The 14919-nt window shown below is 55.2% G+C and overlaps 1 protein-coding gene across 2 annotated transcripts; it reads left to right on the top strand.

Moving 5' to 3' along the window:
* The first annotated feature begins 864 nt into the window (after nt 1–864).
* COPZ2 (COPI coat complex subunit zeta 2) lies at nt 865–10497 on the top strand. 2 transcript variants are annotated; one of them, XM_054585504.1, is made up of 10 exons: nt 865–998; nt 1785–1859; nt 3654–3735; nt 4255–4346; nt 4791–4846; nt 5565–5642; nt 7568–7619; nt 8220–8258; nt 8877–8995; nt 10164–10497. In XM_054585504.1, the coding sequence occupies exons 1-9, from the start codon at nt 888–890 to the stop codon at nt 8928–8930; spliced, it is 639 nt and encodes a 212-aa protein (XP_054441479.1). In that variant the 5' UTR covers nt 865–887; the 3' UTR covers nt 8931–8995; nt 10164–10497. The 2 variants fall into 2 exon arrangements, with proteins under 2 accessions (XP_054441479.1, XP_054441480.1); XM_054585505.1 differs by lacking the exon at nt 8877–8995.
* Nucleotides 10498–14919: the final 4422 nt, after the last annotated feature.

Genomic DNA, 14919 nt, shown 5'->3' with positions numbered 1-14919 from the left:
AGCGATAATACCTATCTCACAGGTGCGAGTTCTATTAGGTAAGGCGTGTGAAAGTGTTTGAGTGTAAAATACATGCGTCACGTTTTTATGGGTAAATGGGTAAGTACCGTTAACTCGGTAGCGTTGGAGTGTGAGTTTCCCACTGGCCTTGAGTGCCCTGAAGTGAAAGTGAAGTGATACTCTTCTGGTATCACTTAGACCCAAGACACCCAGGCATGGCAAAGCCCCGTGCCATTGGTGGAGCATTTGTGCTACTAGGCATCTGTCTTGCTTTCGATTGTGTCCTGTGTCTTGGGAAACTTCAGAGGGTCTCCAGAGGCCAAGGGCTTCCTGGAGGAAGTGGAAGGAGTGGGGGAACCTGCTCTGTCCAGAGGGTCTCTCCAGGGCTGTCCTCATCTGCAACCGCTGCTGTAACCTGCCGCTGAGGCCCGATTATATTTGTCCACATAGTACCTACCAGTAGTTGAGACAAAGCTGGACTTTGCCTGTGTTTTCTGCTGTCCCCGGGATAGCCCGCGGACACCGGTGCAAACCAAACCCACAGGCTAGAAAGGAGGCAGGAGGGGACGGACAGGAGGGCTGGTCCTGGGACTAACTGAGGATGGGCTCTGGAATTTAAGGAAGGGAAAGGGGCACAGGAGGAGAGAAATGGGAGGTGGGGGAAGGAGAACTGGGGTGCGGGGCGCAGGGGGAAGGGCCGGTAAGGGAAAGTGCGGGGGGGGGGTGGCGAGAAGGAGGAAAGGGCCTCAGGGAAAAGGAAAGGCGGGCGCAGAGCCGGCAAAGAGAGGCGGGCGGCGGCCTCCCGGGGGTGGGGGGCGGCCCGGTGGGGCGGGCGGGATCGGGGGCGGGGCGGCGGGAGGCGCTGTCAGCGCAGGGCGGCGAGCGGAATGCAGCGGCCCGAGGCCTGGCCACGTCCGCACCCGGGGGAGGGGGCCGCAGCCGCCCAGGCCGGGGGCCCGGCACCGCCCGCCCGAGCCGGGGAGCCCGCGGAGTCGCGGGTACGGAGCAGGCGGGCGGGCGCCGGGGTCTGGGGCAGCAGGAATCGGGGCCGGAGTGGGGTTGAGCGGGGACAGCCAACTCCTAAACTCGCACGCCTGGCGCCGGGAACTTGGTGCCACCACTGAGCAGCCCTGGGAGTGGCCCGGGCCGGGCCGCGAGAAAAAGTTGCTGCGGGCGTGGACTCCCCAGGAGGCCTGTCCTGAGAGTCCGCGTGGGGCTGAAGTTCTGGATCAGTTTAGAGCAGCGATGGAGACAGCTTGGGGGTGGGGGTGGGGTGGGGATGGCGGGGTGGGGGTGGATTCAGATTCTGCAGGGAGGGGTAAGGCGCTCCGAGGGGCGGTGGGCAGACGTGCGTGCTCTTGAGCCCACCCGCGTCAGAGGGCTGAGGGCGCGCTCAGAGAGTGAGTCCAGCCTCGACCCGAGGTCAGCTGGAAGGAGGAGGCACACCGCTGTCCCCCCCGGCCCAGGTTCTGTGATACACTCCGACTCGGGCTCTGGAGCAGTCAGTGCATGACAGAACTTGGGCCCGGGCGGACCTTCCGCACCCAATGTGCAGCGCGCCCACCAGGGGCCTGCAGTGGAGCATCTGCGGGGCAGTGGGGCAGGACAGGGGTTGGCCCCTGTGGCGCAGGGCTGGGCAAGAACCGGTTATGAACCTTTGGGGCTGGGGTCACTGGAGCCTGAACGCGGGTTCCTGGGGCCAGCGGATCCCATAAAGTCAATGACACGGTGTTTGCCTTGAGTCAGAGGCCAATGGACTCCCCCCGTCCCCCACCCTGTGTCAGTTGCAGGAACCTTCTCTCTACACCATCAAGGCTGTTTTCATCCTAGACAATGACGGACACCGCCTGCTGGCCAAGGTAACCTCCCACCCTCACCAGAGGGCTCCTGAAAACTGTGTTATTGCCCCAAGAACAGAAGCCTCCACCCAGCTGAGGGACCCCGCTGTGCGCTCTGTGCCTCAGAGCAGCTCAGCTCAGACCCTCCAAAGGCCACGGTCAGATCCTCCTGCCTTGTCAGATTGCTGGACCCTGAATGGGCGAGTGTGTCTCCTGTTTCTAATCATGTCCCCTGAAATGTCTTCTCATCATCCTTTCAAGTAGCCGGCCGGACCTCGAGCATGGGAGAGAACTCCCTAGGGGTCAGTGGAGTGTTAGGTTTGGGACTCAGGAATCGTAGTCTCCACATTCTAAACAAGCAACCTCTACTTTTCTTCTAAAGCTTAGTAAAAACTAAGGATTTAGTCTGAGACTCTGAATTTAGAGCCTGTCAGGATTTTATTTTATTAATTTTTATGTATTTATTTTTAGAGAGAGAGGGGAAAGGAGGGAGAAAGAGAGAAACATCAATGTGTGGTTGCTACTCATATGTGCCCAACTGGGTACCTGGCCTGCAACCCAGGCATGTGTCCTGACTGGGAATCGAACCTGCGACCCTTTGGTTCGCAGGCTGGCGCTCAATCCACTGAGCCACACCAGCCATGGCGACCAGGGTTTTAGAGACCACATACATAATTCAACGCTTTCACAAATGAAGAAAATGTGGTCTAGAGAACCTAAACGAGTTGCCCGAGGTTACAAGAGTTAATGTTAGAGCAGAAGTCCGAACTCAGGTGTTAGCCTTGGAGCTCAGGAGGATGGCTTTCACTGCACAAACTCTTCAGTTACCTGGTATCTATCCCCGTGAACATGGCCTGGGGAACTCAAACTAGGGTAATCGAAAAATAAATGTCTACTGTCAATACGATTAACTATAGTAGGGATATGGCATTGAAACTAGCTAGGAAATACATTACAGTTTTTGCTTGTTTGTTTAGGGCTGAAACTTTTTCATGCCTTCATGTGGCATGAAACTTTTTCATGTCTTCACAACTTCCGTGGCCAGAAGGCAGACAATTTGCCTACAGGTGGGGTACCAAGTGGCATAGTCCATATCCAGAAAATTGAAAGCTGAGCCCGCCATACCTTGCCCCAGCAGGTGGTCAGAGGTGGATTAGCAATGCCAAAGGTTTTAGGACCTCGTCCCCGAAGGACACATCCATGTCAGATGCATGGAGATGCATGTCAGAAGCAATGGAGTCCGAGAGAGAGGCTCACCAAACCCAGACAAAACAGCGTTGATTTAATTGTGCAATGGGTGCTGGGAACTTTTCCTTCGTTAGTTAACCTTCACCACCGCTCTGCCTGAAGTTGAACCATCCTTGGTGTTGAATCCCAGTTCTGCCCCTACAGCTGTGAGGTGTCAGGGAACTTTCCCGACTTCTTCACGCCTCAGTTCCCTATCAGTACAATGGGGATAATATAGTAGCTGCTATGATTCTTACTGTTTTATTGAAGGACCCCAGGCTCTGCCCTCTTTCCTGTAGACTCAGGGCGACCTACCACGCCAGTCCTCAGCACACCACATATCTGCTCAACATACAAAAGCCTCCAAGAATCAGGAGAGGACTCCAAAAACAGGCCTCAGAATTTCCCTACTTTTTATTACTTTCTTTGCTTAGAATTTGTGTCTGTGGGGAAACAGTGAGCAGTCAGGCCTAGAGGGCAGCCAAGAGGAGATGGGGCGCTTGGCCAGCAGCCACCGTTCGCCGCCACTGCCCGTGAAGGAGCCAGGCTCTGCGGAGGGGCTCTCACCGCTTCTTCCCTTTCTCATAGTATTATGATGACACGTTTCCCTCCATGAAGGAGCAGACGGCCTTTGAGAAAAATGTCTTCAATAAGACCAGTCGGACTGACAGTAAGTATCCTCCTCTTCCTCACTCAGGACTCACACACGCGCTGCCCTCTTTTCCTCCTGGATGCATCTGTCCCCGTCCCCCCTGGACACCCACGGGCTACTCCCTTTTCTTCAGAGGGTCTTTTTCCTCCTTCCCACCTGTTCATCTCTACTGCTAGGGAAGCTTCACCCCCCTCCCCATTCCTCTCAAACCTCCCACCCTCAGCCACCTAGACCTCTCTCTCTCGGGACAAGGCCAACTGAGTTGTGGGACTGGTCCAAGGTATTGCACAGGGTGGGGGAGGGGGAGGGAGGTCAACCTTGAACTGGGTTTGTTGGCTCCTCAGAATAAAGCAGTTGCTAGAAATAGAGGGTGGAGGGAAGGACAGAGGGTAGCCCTGGGGATGTCCCTAGTGCTAGTCTTTCCAAACATTCCTTGGAAAGGGAAGAAGAAATTAGGGAGAGAGAGGCACAGAGCTGGAGACGGGGAGGAGAGGCCAGGCGGAGGTGGCCAGAGCTGAAAGTTCCCTCCACTTCTAGGTGAAATTGCATTTTACGGGGGCATGACCATCGTCTACAAGAGCAGCATTGACCTCTTCCTGTATGTCGTGGGCTCATCCTACGAGAATGAGGTGAATTCAGGAGGCTGGGGTGGCACAGGGGGCCTGTCCATGGAGGGGAAGGCTTGGAGTCTGGGGCAGAAGCTGGGTTCTGAAGGCTTACCGTTAGCGCCCCTCCTTCTGGACGCTGGGGGCCGGTCAGCAGCCACAGTGGTTCTTCCTGGGACAAGGCGTACCCATCATGACCCTTAGGTCCAAGCAATGACATTCTCTGCAGGAGCCTTTCTTTCTTTTGAAATCATTGCTAGAGAAGGACACTCTCAGTGTCCCACAGTGGGGCACTCTAGTGCCTCCCAGCCCATACACGGAGGTATCCTCCAAGGTCGAGCTGCAGTCAGTCTCCAGCCATGTCGTCTCCGGAAAGAGACGCTTTCCCACGCAGGAGACTCTGAGGCCTCCTTCGGCCTTCCCAGCCTCAAGCTCTCTCATTTTTCTCCCATGTCTGCCCACCTCCAGCTGATGCTCATGTCTGTTCTCACCTGCCTATTTGAGTCCCTGAATCACGTGTTAAGGTGAGTGACGTTCTCTGCCCTTCAAGGCCCCCCCCGCCCCCGCCATGCCTTGATAGGTCACAGAGGCAGGGCCCTTCCTCCCTGCTCTTGTCCCGAAGTCCCTATAAGACTAGGACTGGGGCCGGAGCATCGCCCTCCAAGGCCCCTGCCCTGTACCTAACCACCATGGCATCACCCAGGATAGAGCCATGTGAGGGGAGGGGAGGGCCAGAAAACAAGGCCCCAAGAAACCAAATGTCTTGCCTGAGGTTACAACTGTTTATATCAGAACAGAGATTCAAACTCAGGTTTTCTGATTTGAAGCTCAGGGTGGTTTTCACTGGCCCATCCATTCAGTTATCTGGTGTCTATTCCACTGAACATGGCCTGGGGAAACCAAACTAGGATAATACAAAAATAAATAAATTCCCTAGTCCGCACAATTAACTGTATTAGAGCTAAGACATCTCAGTCAGCTATGAAATGCATCCAGGGTGCCGTGGTGGGCACAGTGTCAGCGCCCCAAGGGAGGGGGTCGTGCAAGGGGGGCTAAGGAAGCAGGCCTGCCCTCTGCTCAGGAACCCCTTGCCCAGGCACTGCCCTCACTGCCCTTGACATTGTCCTTCCCGATGCTTGTTGAGGCTGTGGTGGCTATGGGTGGAGAGGGGGCCTGCCTCCCCTAGGCAGGGACCTGGCTCCGCCTGGCCACGGGGAGGCCCAGGAGCTGTGTCTCCTTCAGGAAGAACATGGAGAAGCGCTGGCTGCTGGAGAACATGGATGGAGCCTTCCTGGTGCTGGACGAGATTGTGGATGGCGGGTGAGGAGCAGGTGGTCAAGGAGACTCACAGGAGGAGGTGCCTTTGAAGGCCATTAGTTCTAGTTCGCAGCCAGCACACTATTGGCTCTCTCTGGCCGACTTCTCCCTGCCTTCCCCCAGCATGTTCCCGGTGATCTCACCGACCACCCGACTCATGGGGATGGAGGTTGATGTCTGTGTTCGCCAAAGTCAAGTGAACAAGAAATGAGTCTGATGTCCAGCTGTGGCTGACTGTTGAATAGGCTTGCCCTCCAGGGCCCAGGGGAAGCAGGCAGCAGACACTCCCCCTCCCCCGCCTCTTCTGAGAAGGACTTCATTCTGGCAGAGCCCCGCTGCCTGCACACCTCCCACTCTTAGAGCCCCATCCCCACCTCGGCCAGATGCATGACCTGGGCCGGGTACTCATGCTCCCTAAGCCCCACTTTTCCCGTCTTTCAAACAGGGATGATAAAGGAACTACTTCGTAGGGTGTGGGAATTAAACAAGGTGATGCTAGTGAAGCTTGTGGTTCTCCTTCAGTAAGTGGCACCTGCTGGAAGCTGGGTGCCCTTATCACAAGGGTTGGTTAGGGAGTTTCCAGGGGGTGGGGCAATAATCAGGGAGAAAAAGAAGTTCTGACTCTGGGGCAAAGAATAATAGAAACTGATCATCTTAAAAACATCCACATACCTCTATCATTACATCTGTTTTAGAGATGAGAGAAGAGATTCAAAGGTCAAGTGACTTGCCCAAGGTCACACGGCAGGGCCAAGATCGAAAACCACAGGCATCGTTCCATGGCATTAAACCACGCGCCCCAGGGGCAGGGTGCTCTGGGACAGGGGGTGGTGGAATTCCCCGTTCCCGCTCCCCGTTCCCATTGACTACCTGCTACTGCAAGGCCTGGTGCTAACTCCCTGGACACAAAGGGCAGTGGAATAAGACCAGGGTTTGTGGAAACAGAAGTATATCTATTCGGTGGAACCTCTTTAAGGAAAGCATGCACACCCCGTTACGAAGTGAGGGGCACGGCCTAGAAGGCCCCGTGCAAGGGAGGACATAAGCTTTATGATGTTCTGGGCCTGTGTCCCCAGCAGGCCCAGTTTCTGCCCCTTGAGTAGCTCACAGTTTCCCTCCAAGGAATTGTCAGTCGAGTCAATGCCTAAACCAGAGCATTGGTCTGGGAGGATTCGGCCTTTGTGGAGGAAAAGACCGCTGGTGAGGGAGCCGGGGGCTGGGGACGCCCCAGTGATGGGGCCTGGAAAAGGCTCTCAGGAGAGGTTTCTTCACGTCCTGGGACTAGTACAGAAATAGAGCCAGGCTCCTGCCCTGGAGGTGCCTCACCGGCTGCAGAGGAGCGCTCACTCAGGCCCTGTGGCCTCTATGCCACCCACAGCGAGGCCCTCCCTCCCGCGCACCTGCACACACCCACACGTGGCTGCAGGGCTCCCCAAGACGTCGTGAAAGAGTATGTTCTAGCTGAGGAAAGTCTTCATATTTGGGTCCATCAAAAGGGAAGATAGACTGATTTTTAGAGTCCCATTTGTTTTGTTTATGGCATAGAACAATAGTGAAACCAGACAGAGACCCCAGGGCACCTCCCTTCCCTCACTGCGCCTGAATCCGCCCCTGACCCAGAAGGGCACATGAACTTGCAAGAGCTCCGAGTTTTTGCCCCCCTAGTCATCCTGGACTGGACTCACTCGATTTCGCAGCTTTTGCCCAAAGACCACCATGTGTGTGACCACCAGGTTTGAAGCGCAGAAAGATCAGAGCTGAGGGAGCGTAGAGAGAGTTCTGACTTTAGGAGGAGCAGTGGGAAGGTGCCCTGGGGGAGGAAATGTGGCAGTGTGTGGGGACTGAGGGAGGAGGCATTAGCATGGAGAGGCGGCAGAGGGGACAATCAGGTCACCGACTTTCCTCCTGGTTCTTCTCTCTTCTTGTAGTGTGATTCTGGAGAGCGACCCCCAGCAGGTGATCCAGAAAGTGAATTTCAGGGTAAGACTCCGCCCAGATCCCCTCATCTCCTCTGGGCTGCCCTCACCGTCCTCCCCACCCTCTGCGCTTCCCGCCCTCGGGGCTGCCAGGGCCCAGGTGGTGGGAACCCAAGCTCCTCTAGCAGAAGCAACTGCTGGGACGGTGCACTTGAGGGGGAGTGGCAGCTTGGGAGTGTCAGTGAGTAAAAGGTATCTCCTGTCCTCTCCCCCTGTAGAATCACCAAGCACCTCACCACCCTCTCTCATGGGAAGTACAGACTGGGAAATAAACTCTCAGAGACACCAGGCGGCTGCCTCAGGCCTGAGTTGGGGGGTGGGGCTCTAGAAAGAACCGCCCTGCCTCATTTGGCTTTCCAGCCAGAATTAAACCTTTCCACCAACTGTATTCCCTTCATTCCCTCACTCCCCAAGCATCACAGGCAGGGCCCAGGCCAGCTTCCAACTCAGGGTCCAGGGCCTCCACTAGCTGGCGGTCCAGGTGTGGTCCTGGGTCCTCCCAGCCACTGGGTCACTCACTGCCGCCCCCAGCCCCTTTGTCTCCCTTTCTGAACCCAGTCCTCTCACCGCGGCCTGACCACCCTGTGACACTGCTTCCCCACAGGCAGATGACAGCGGCTTGACTGAACAGAGTGTGGCCCAGGTAGGTCCCCAACATCTGCCTTGAACTCGAGGGAGGGGAGCAGAACCTCCCGGGGGACGCAGTGCGAGCTCTTGAGGCTGAGAAGTCAGGATGTGGGAGGGGCGAGGCAGGGACAGGCCGTCTGCTGGAGAGAGTCACGGGAGGCTCCTAGAGTCTCTGAGGCGGAGCAGACCTGGGCATCAATAACTGACGCGCTCCTTCCTGGTAACCCACCCCTCTCCTGGCTTGGTGTCCCCGGGATACGCTGCCGACCCTGGAGATGGCTGAGTCACTTGTCCCCCAAAGCCACCTGGGCACGCGGCCCCTGGTGCTCCCCCAGCCCCGAAAGGACAACAAATAAGAGTTTTCCTCCAAACCCTCACCCCTCGATGTTAAAGTCCAAGCTGGAATTGTTACGGGACCCTTACTTAAGCTGTGATAGGATCTAACTTTCTCCATGCCTCGCTTGCCACCCAGCGCCTGAGTGACCTGGCTGTGGAAAACTCCCCTGCATGGTCCTCACTGGTGCACATGGGGCAAGAGGGAGGTCCCTGCACCTGTGGCTGGACTGGTTTCCCAGCTGTGCACACTTCCTGCTTATCAGACTGCCTGCCTGACCTCTGTTCTGTCTGCCCCCAGGTCTCTCTGCACAGACTAATCTTGATTTTATGGAGCTTCCTGCCCTGGCACTAACCACCTACTCATGCTGTGGCGGTCCAGGCTGAAATGGGTATAGAACGGCCCATGTGGAGCCCCAGGTGTGGCGCCCACTTTCCTGTCGCTGCCCTCGATGCTCACCCTGTTCTCCCTCCTCCTGGGTCCCCAGGCCTCCTCCCACCCTGTGGGGAGCAAGGCAGTTTTCTGGTCCGAAGAGGTTAGGGAGCATGTGCAGGGCGGATAAGAACACAGGTGCCGGTGTCACCCCAGCATGTATATCCCACTGTATGTTTGTGAGTGACCTAGACAAGTTACTCAACCTCTCTGGGCCGCAACATAATCACAGGACATTCCTCGTGGAGTTATGATGAGAATTAGATGAGCTAATGCATGGAAAATTCTTTGCACAGCCCCTATTTTTCCAAAGGGGGGAAAGAATGAAGACACAGTACTTTTAATGGAATTACTGAGTAAAAACCAAGGAAGCTGCAGGCAGTGAGGGGGAGATGGAATGAGGAGAAAGTTAGAAACTGACTAGAAGCAGAACCCCCCAGGGCCAGGCTGTCCCTGAGAGAGGAAGGGAGACAGTGCCGAAAGAAGGGACAAACTGTTTGGGATAAACCTTCAGAAGGGAATGAGGCTTGGTGGCTGGAGGGACGACCTGAGAGACGTATGTGGAGTTGCCACCACGTTGGCATCGTGTGTGCACATCTGTATGGATTTGCATAAGCACCAGACTGAGGTTGTTTGCTCAGCTGCATGTGACGGTGAACATCAGCTGAGTGCAGGTGTCCCATGGCAGTGTCTGGCCAGCCACCATTTGCCAGCTGTGCCACATCAGCGGTGGGGTGGGGTGGGGTAGGGTGGGGTGTGGAGGACAGACACACTGCCAGCCAAGGCCCGTCCTAGAGTTTTGCTGAGGTGTCTGGGCTCAGGAAGTGTCAGGCCTGGGCCCAGTTTTGCCTGGACGTGGCACTGTGGGCGGCACCTAGCAAGACCTGGTATGGGAAAGGCGCGGCTGCTGCCGCACCCATCATTGCAGATGCAGAAAGCAGCAGAGGGCTGGGCAGCTTTGGGCTCCAGCTGGGAGCAGGCTCTCTCTCTGGATGGCCTGGCCCAGCTTAAGTCAAGCAGAGATGAGCTGCTGCCACCTAGTGACCCGGAGTTGCAGGGACCCTTAAGGAAGGTGGGCTGTAGACCTTCCCTCACTGCATCATCAAGGCTCTTGACATTCCCACGAATTCTCTCAACCTTCTTCCCCACCTCCAGGTTCTTCAGTCTGCCAAGGAACAAATTAAATGGTCATTACTGAAATGAAGGCTGTGCATTCAAAGCTCCCTGCCCCAGATAATTTCCCCAATCCTGGCAAAAGCTCAAAGACCCCAGGGGACAGGAGAGACCCCTCTGCATCCCTAGGCCCTCCCAGGACCGACTCCTGAAGCCTCTGGCCAGGGACTCTGAAATGAAAAGATTTGGCTTTAGCACTGAGTCACCCCTTCTCATTGCCCAGGCCTGCCCCTTGGGCAGTGAGAACCAGCTGAGCTGCCTTAACTCAGACCTTAGGCATCCCTCACCCCAGAGCCCAAATAAACCTGCTTGTCTCCTGCCAATGGCCTCCTTTTCTCTTGGCCTGGGGAGTGGGTGTGTGTGTGTGTGTGTGTGTGTGTGTGTGTGTGTGTGTTCTGTTAGGGGTCCCTGCACTTTCTGTGCCTCGCCTTTAGCATGCCCACTACCAGGGCCCATCCCAGTGGTTGTGTGATTGGAGGGGGTGGGGAGGGTCAAGGGAGAGGGGACAATTTAACATAGTGAGGGGGTGTGACACAAATACCACGAGGCCCCATATGTAATAGTATAATTGTGTCACATGGTAAAGAAGTAATAATAGGAGGAATGGCGCACATTCGGGAGAAAAAGAAAGAGGGTACACACATGGTGGACTTGCTGGGGATTTTTGAGTCATTTTCCTATTACCAGCCTCCAGAGGGGAAGGGCGTAAGGCTTCCTCTGGACAAACTGAGGAACAGCACGCCTATTTTTCTTGGCATGGCAGGGACTGCGGAATTCCTATACTGGCACATACCCTGGGCACTAGAGCCCTGCAAGCTTGCCAAGGCTGGGACCGGATGCAGGGGGCGTGGAAGCATCAGCCAGCACCATCCCCAGGCCCCGTGCATATGTGTCCAGAGCACCCAGTAGAATCCAGAGGATGTGAAGAATTGCAGGTCCGGTGGGAGAGAAGGGAGGGGAGAAACCCCAGGGGCAAACGGGAAGGATGGAGCGACTTTCTGGGGAACGCGACTCCCCTTTTCTCTCTCCGTCCCAGAACCCCCCCGTTTCTCCCTTTCTTACTCTGACGCATACACTTTTTGCGTCTTTGTACCGAAGTCCCCGGGAGTGTTTAACATTCATTTCCCGGCGATCTTGTTTCCCTTGGATACCTTGCTAACAGAAGCCGCTAGTCCACGCCCCGCCCCGACACCGCCCCTCACTGGCGCCCGGGCCGGGAGCTCCGCCCTGGGAGCGCATCCGCGATCCTATAGCGCCACCTGGAGGGAAAGGAGGGAAACGCGATCGCTCTGCGTCCTGCATTCCTGACTAACTCCGCCCCGCAGGGCGGTACCGACCCGGTGTCCTGCTAGACCGTGGTGGGCTCCGACGCTGGCAACCGAGTGTTGCACTAACAAGCAACCCACTTGACCCGTCTTGCGAGTTCCGCGCCAGTGCGGGCATAGGCGTTTCCGCCAGCCGCTACAGTAAGAAAGCGGCGAGCTCTAGGTGTTAATTGAAGCTGTCCCTGCGGGTTTCACGTCCTCCATTATAAAACACTCTTAAGATTGGATATTTATAATGGGCATGAGTACTTCTGTAATTAGAGAAAACGATGAAGATATAGTTATGCAAACATACACATTTTCAACACCGTGTACAGAACCCATTCCAGTAAATAACGCAGAAAGACAACTCTAAAAAGGAACAAAGAGTATGCAATTAAATGCTGTAGAGTTCAGGAGCCAGTATGGCGACGGGAAATGAGACATTCTCCAGAAATACTTTGGCAAATATGCGGCCTCATCCGGTGCCCAGTTCCATCCGCAGCCTCTAAAAGACCGCAAAGACGGGAGGGGCAAATTCGCTTCTTAGCAACCTAGTCGCGCCCTACCCGGCCCTGCAATTCCAATTGTGCAGGAACAGGAATTTGAAGGCCCGAGCTTTCCACAAACTGGCTCTTTGAATCCCGTGGACCTTGTGCTGCTGTCCCCATTTCACGGAGGGGCACGCCGAGGCTCTGAAAGGTTAAAGTGTTTGCAACAGTTTCTGCGGAGGGGAGCTGCTGGAGGGAGGTGGCTTTCTCGCACCCCCTGCTCTAGGGCCGTCCGAACCTCTCGCCCACACAGGGACTGTTGTGGGTTAAGAGGAATGAGCCCAGAGAGCATGGCAATGCAGAGAGGTGACCAGAAAATTGTCCTCGCTCGCCGCAGCTAAAGAACTATGGGGAGGAGGTTGCAGCAAAGCAGCGGGAAAGAGGACGGCGCAAAAAGGGCTAAGCAGAATTGCGGGAGAAACCGGGAGGGCCGGCAGGGAGGGACGCTGCTCCTTCCTGGAGAGCCCCCAGTTTGCAAGAGCGGCCCTCTGGGGGCAGAGGGAGAGACCCCGCTGTGTCCCCGCCCCCCTCTCGGCGCCTGTAGCCCCGCGAAGACACCAGGAGAGAGGGCCTGGCCGCCTGCCTAGGGCTCTGACCGCTGGCACCGGCTCTCCTCAGACGGCCTCATTAACGCTGCCACAGGCGCGGGCCGGCGGGGAGCGCAGAGCACCCAGTGGGCGCGGCGCCATCTGCCCAGGACCGGGTTTCGGGAAGGGCAACCGGCGGTTCCCGGAGCGAGTGGCCATCGGGGCCGCCCTTCCCGGCTGTTCTCACCCCCAAGGCCCCTCTCTTTCTGCATCCCTCTTCCCCTTGCCCTCGTGGGCGATCCATAGGGTCTAGAGCATAAGTAGGAAAAAGAGCTTTCGGGAACTCCCTTTCCTCCTCCTGACTTGCACCCAGCGTACATCAGAAACAGAGACCTCGTGGGCCCGGGTCCAAGCAGAGGGCTCACAGGGAAGCACTGGCACCAGGGCTCTGGTAAAAGGGGGGACACTACCGACACCTACACCGGGCAAGGGACACAAAACTAGTACCGCCAGGCTCCCCAACCCGCTTTATACCACCGTGAGCCGGCCACCCACCCCCCTTCTCCGACACCGCGCGCCCCCTGCTTTCCGGCCATTGGCTGGCAGGAAGGCAGAGCTGGTCCCATTGGCCTGCACCCAGACAGTGATAGATGGCCCCCGCGGACTGAGCCGCGGCGGAGACCGGGTCTCTACACGGTGGCACAGTTTGGCGAAGTTGAAGGCGGAACCAGGCCGGCTTGGGAGTGGGGTCGCGGGGTCAGCCGGGGACACGCCTGCGGCTCAAACGTCTCGATTTGAAACTTTACGGGGCGGGGGGGGGGGGGAGTCTTACCTTTGAATTTCCAGTAGGTACCCTTTGACACTGGAACCTGAACTGATGTAGGCAATGTAGAATAATTTACTCAAAGCGTTTGCGCACAACCCTACAGACCTCCCTTTCCCTCCAAACTGGATCTCCTTCATTTAACAATATTCGTAGGTTCCGTTTGTCCGTCGGTGCGTTCGTTCACTCACTCACTCACACACTCATTCATTCATTTATTAACTATTTGAGTGTTTGCCACGAGCCAGGAACTGGGCGGGGGTGGGGGGGGTGGGGGGGGGTGGGAGATGGAGGAAGACTGATTAGCAAATGATTGGGCCCAGGCATGGCACCGGGTGGGAGCTGGAAGGAGAGAAGGGATTATAGGGATATTTCAAGATAGAAACCCCTTTTAAAATCAAGCGGTGTTCTATATCTTGGTCTGAGTGATGGTAAAAATTCACGGAGCTTCCATCTAAGATGTGTGTTCCTTCTTGTAGGAAAGCCATACTTCATTTAAAACAATAATCGAATGGCTGCCAATTTTTTCTCTGTCATCAGCCTTTGTATGGTTCTCATCTGTTTCCTACTCTCTTCCTCATCTCTACCAACTAAAACTTGAAACTATCTTAGATGAAGATCCAAAGACATGAGAGTGATTGTGGAACACATGTGGACTTTATACACTGTACATGTAGATAAGTGCGACCCCTCAGAGTGGACCCTCTAGTAAGAAGCAGTATTGATTAAAAAAAAAAAAAAAAAAAGTAGTACTAGTAAAACTAAGTTTCTCTTGGAATGAATTCTTTTAATAGACATTTACTAACTGGTTGCTCTGAACCAGGCACCTTGCTGGGGCTTAGTCGGAACTTCTAAACTGAATTGGAAGACAGTTCCTGACCCAAGAAACTTACGATGTGACTACAACAAAGTCCTGTATGCAGAAATTATAAACATTGATCAAGGCGATGGTGTATTACACAGCATTTGACAGACAGAAATCAGGGGGAAAGACACTAAAAAGGGAGCAATAATATAAGCAAAGCAAAGGAGCAGAGACTCCAAGGAATTGCAGGTAAGCAAATATAGCTGGATGGAGGCTATGCGTTTCTGTGGGGAAGCTGGGGTGTGTTGAGACATGAAGCTTCTCCCTAGACAGGTTGGGAATGGATCAAAGCAAGTGCTGAATGACGTGAGGAAGAATAACTGCCATTCACTGAGTTTACTATTTGTGCACCTTAGAAATTCTATTGTCCCCAAAATAACCTAACAAAGTAGGTGTTGTTAGCCCTGTTTTTACAACTGGGGGCAAGATAATTTGGATAATTTGCCTGAGGACACAGAGGTGAGATTTAAACCCATGCTGGTCTGACTCCATTGCCCATACCACCAAACAAAGGAGCTTGGCTTGTATTTTGAAGGGAATGAGAAGCCACTGAAGATTTGCAAGCAGTTAAGTGACATCAGCTCTGTGTTTTGAGCAAGGAACTCTGCCAACGACGTGGAAGGTAGACTGAAGAAGGGAAATAAGAATTTAGGGTCAGTGTATGAGCT

The sequence above is a fragment of the Pteronotus mesoamericanus genome, unplaced genomic scaffold, assembly GCF_021234165.1.
Source record: "Pteronotus mesoamericanus isolate MK-2021 breed Mesoamerican mustached bat unplaced genomic scaffold, CSHL_Meso_final contig_84, whole genome shotgun sequence".
Taxonomy (NCBI): domain Eukaryota; kingdom Metazoa; phylum Chordata; class Mammalia; order Chiroptera; family Mormoopidae; genus Pteronotus; species Pteronotus mesoamericanus.
The sequence above is the reverse complement of the archived record's forward strand: the minus strand, read 5'-3'. Positions and strand labels throughout refer to the sequence as shown.

What these genes read in the sequence shown, in the direction of transcription:
- COPZ2 (XM_054585504.1), top strand. Translation starts at nt 888, where the DNA reads ATGCAGCGGCCCGAGGCCTGGCCACGTCCGCACCCGGGGGAGGGGGCC. An exon ending in GACACCGCCTGCTGGCCAAG is followed by an intron (nt 1,860 to 3,653) that starts GTAACCTCCCAC and finishes CCTTTCTCATAG; the next exon opens with TATTATGATGACACGTTTCC. An exon ending in TAAGACCAGTCGGACTGACA is followed by an intron (nt 3,736 to 4,254) that starts GTAAGTATCCTC and finishes CTCCACTTCTAG; the next exon opens with GTGAAATTGCATTTTACGGG.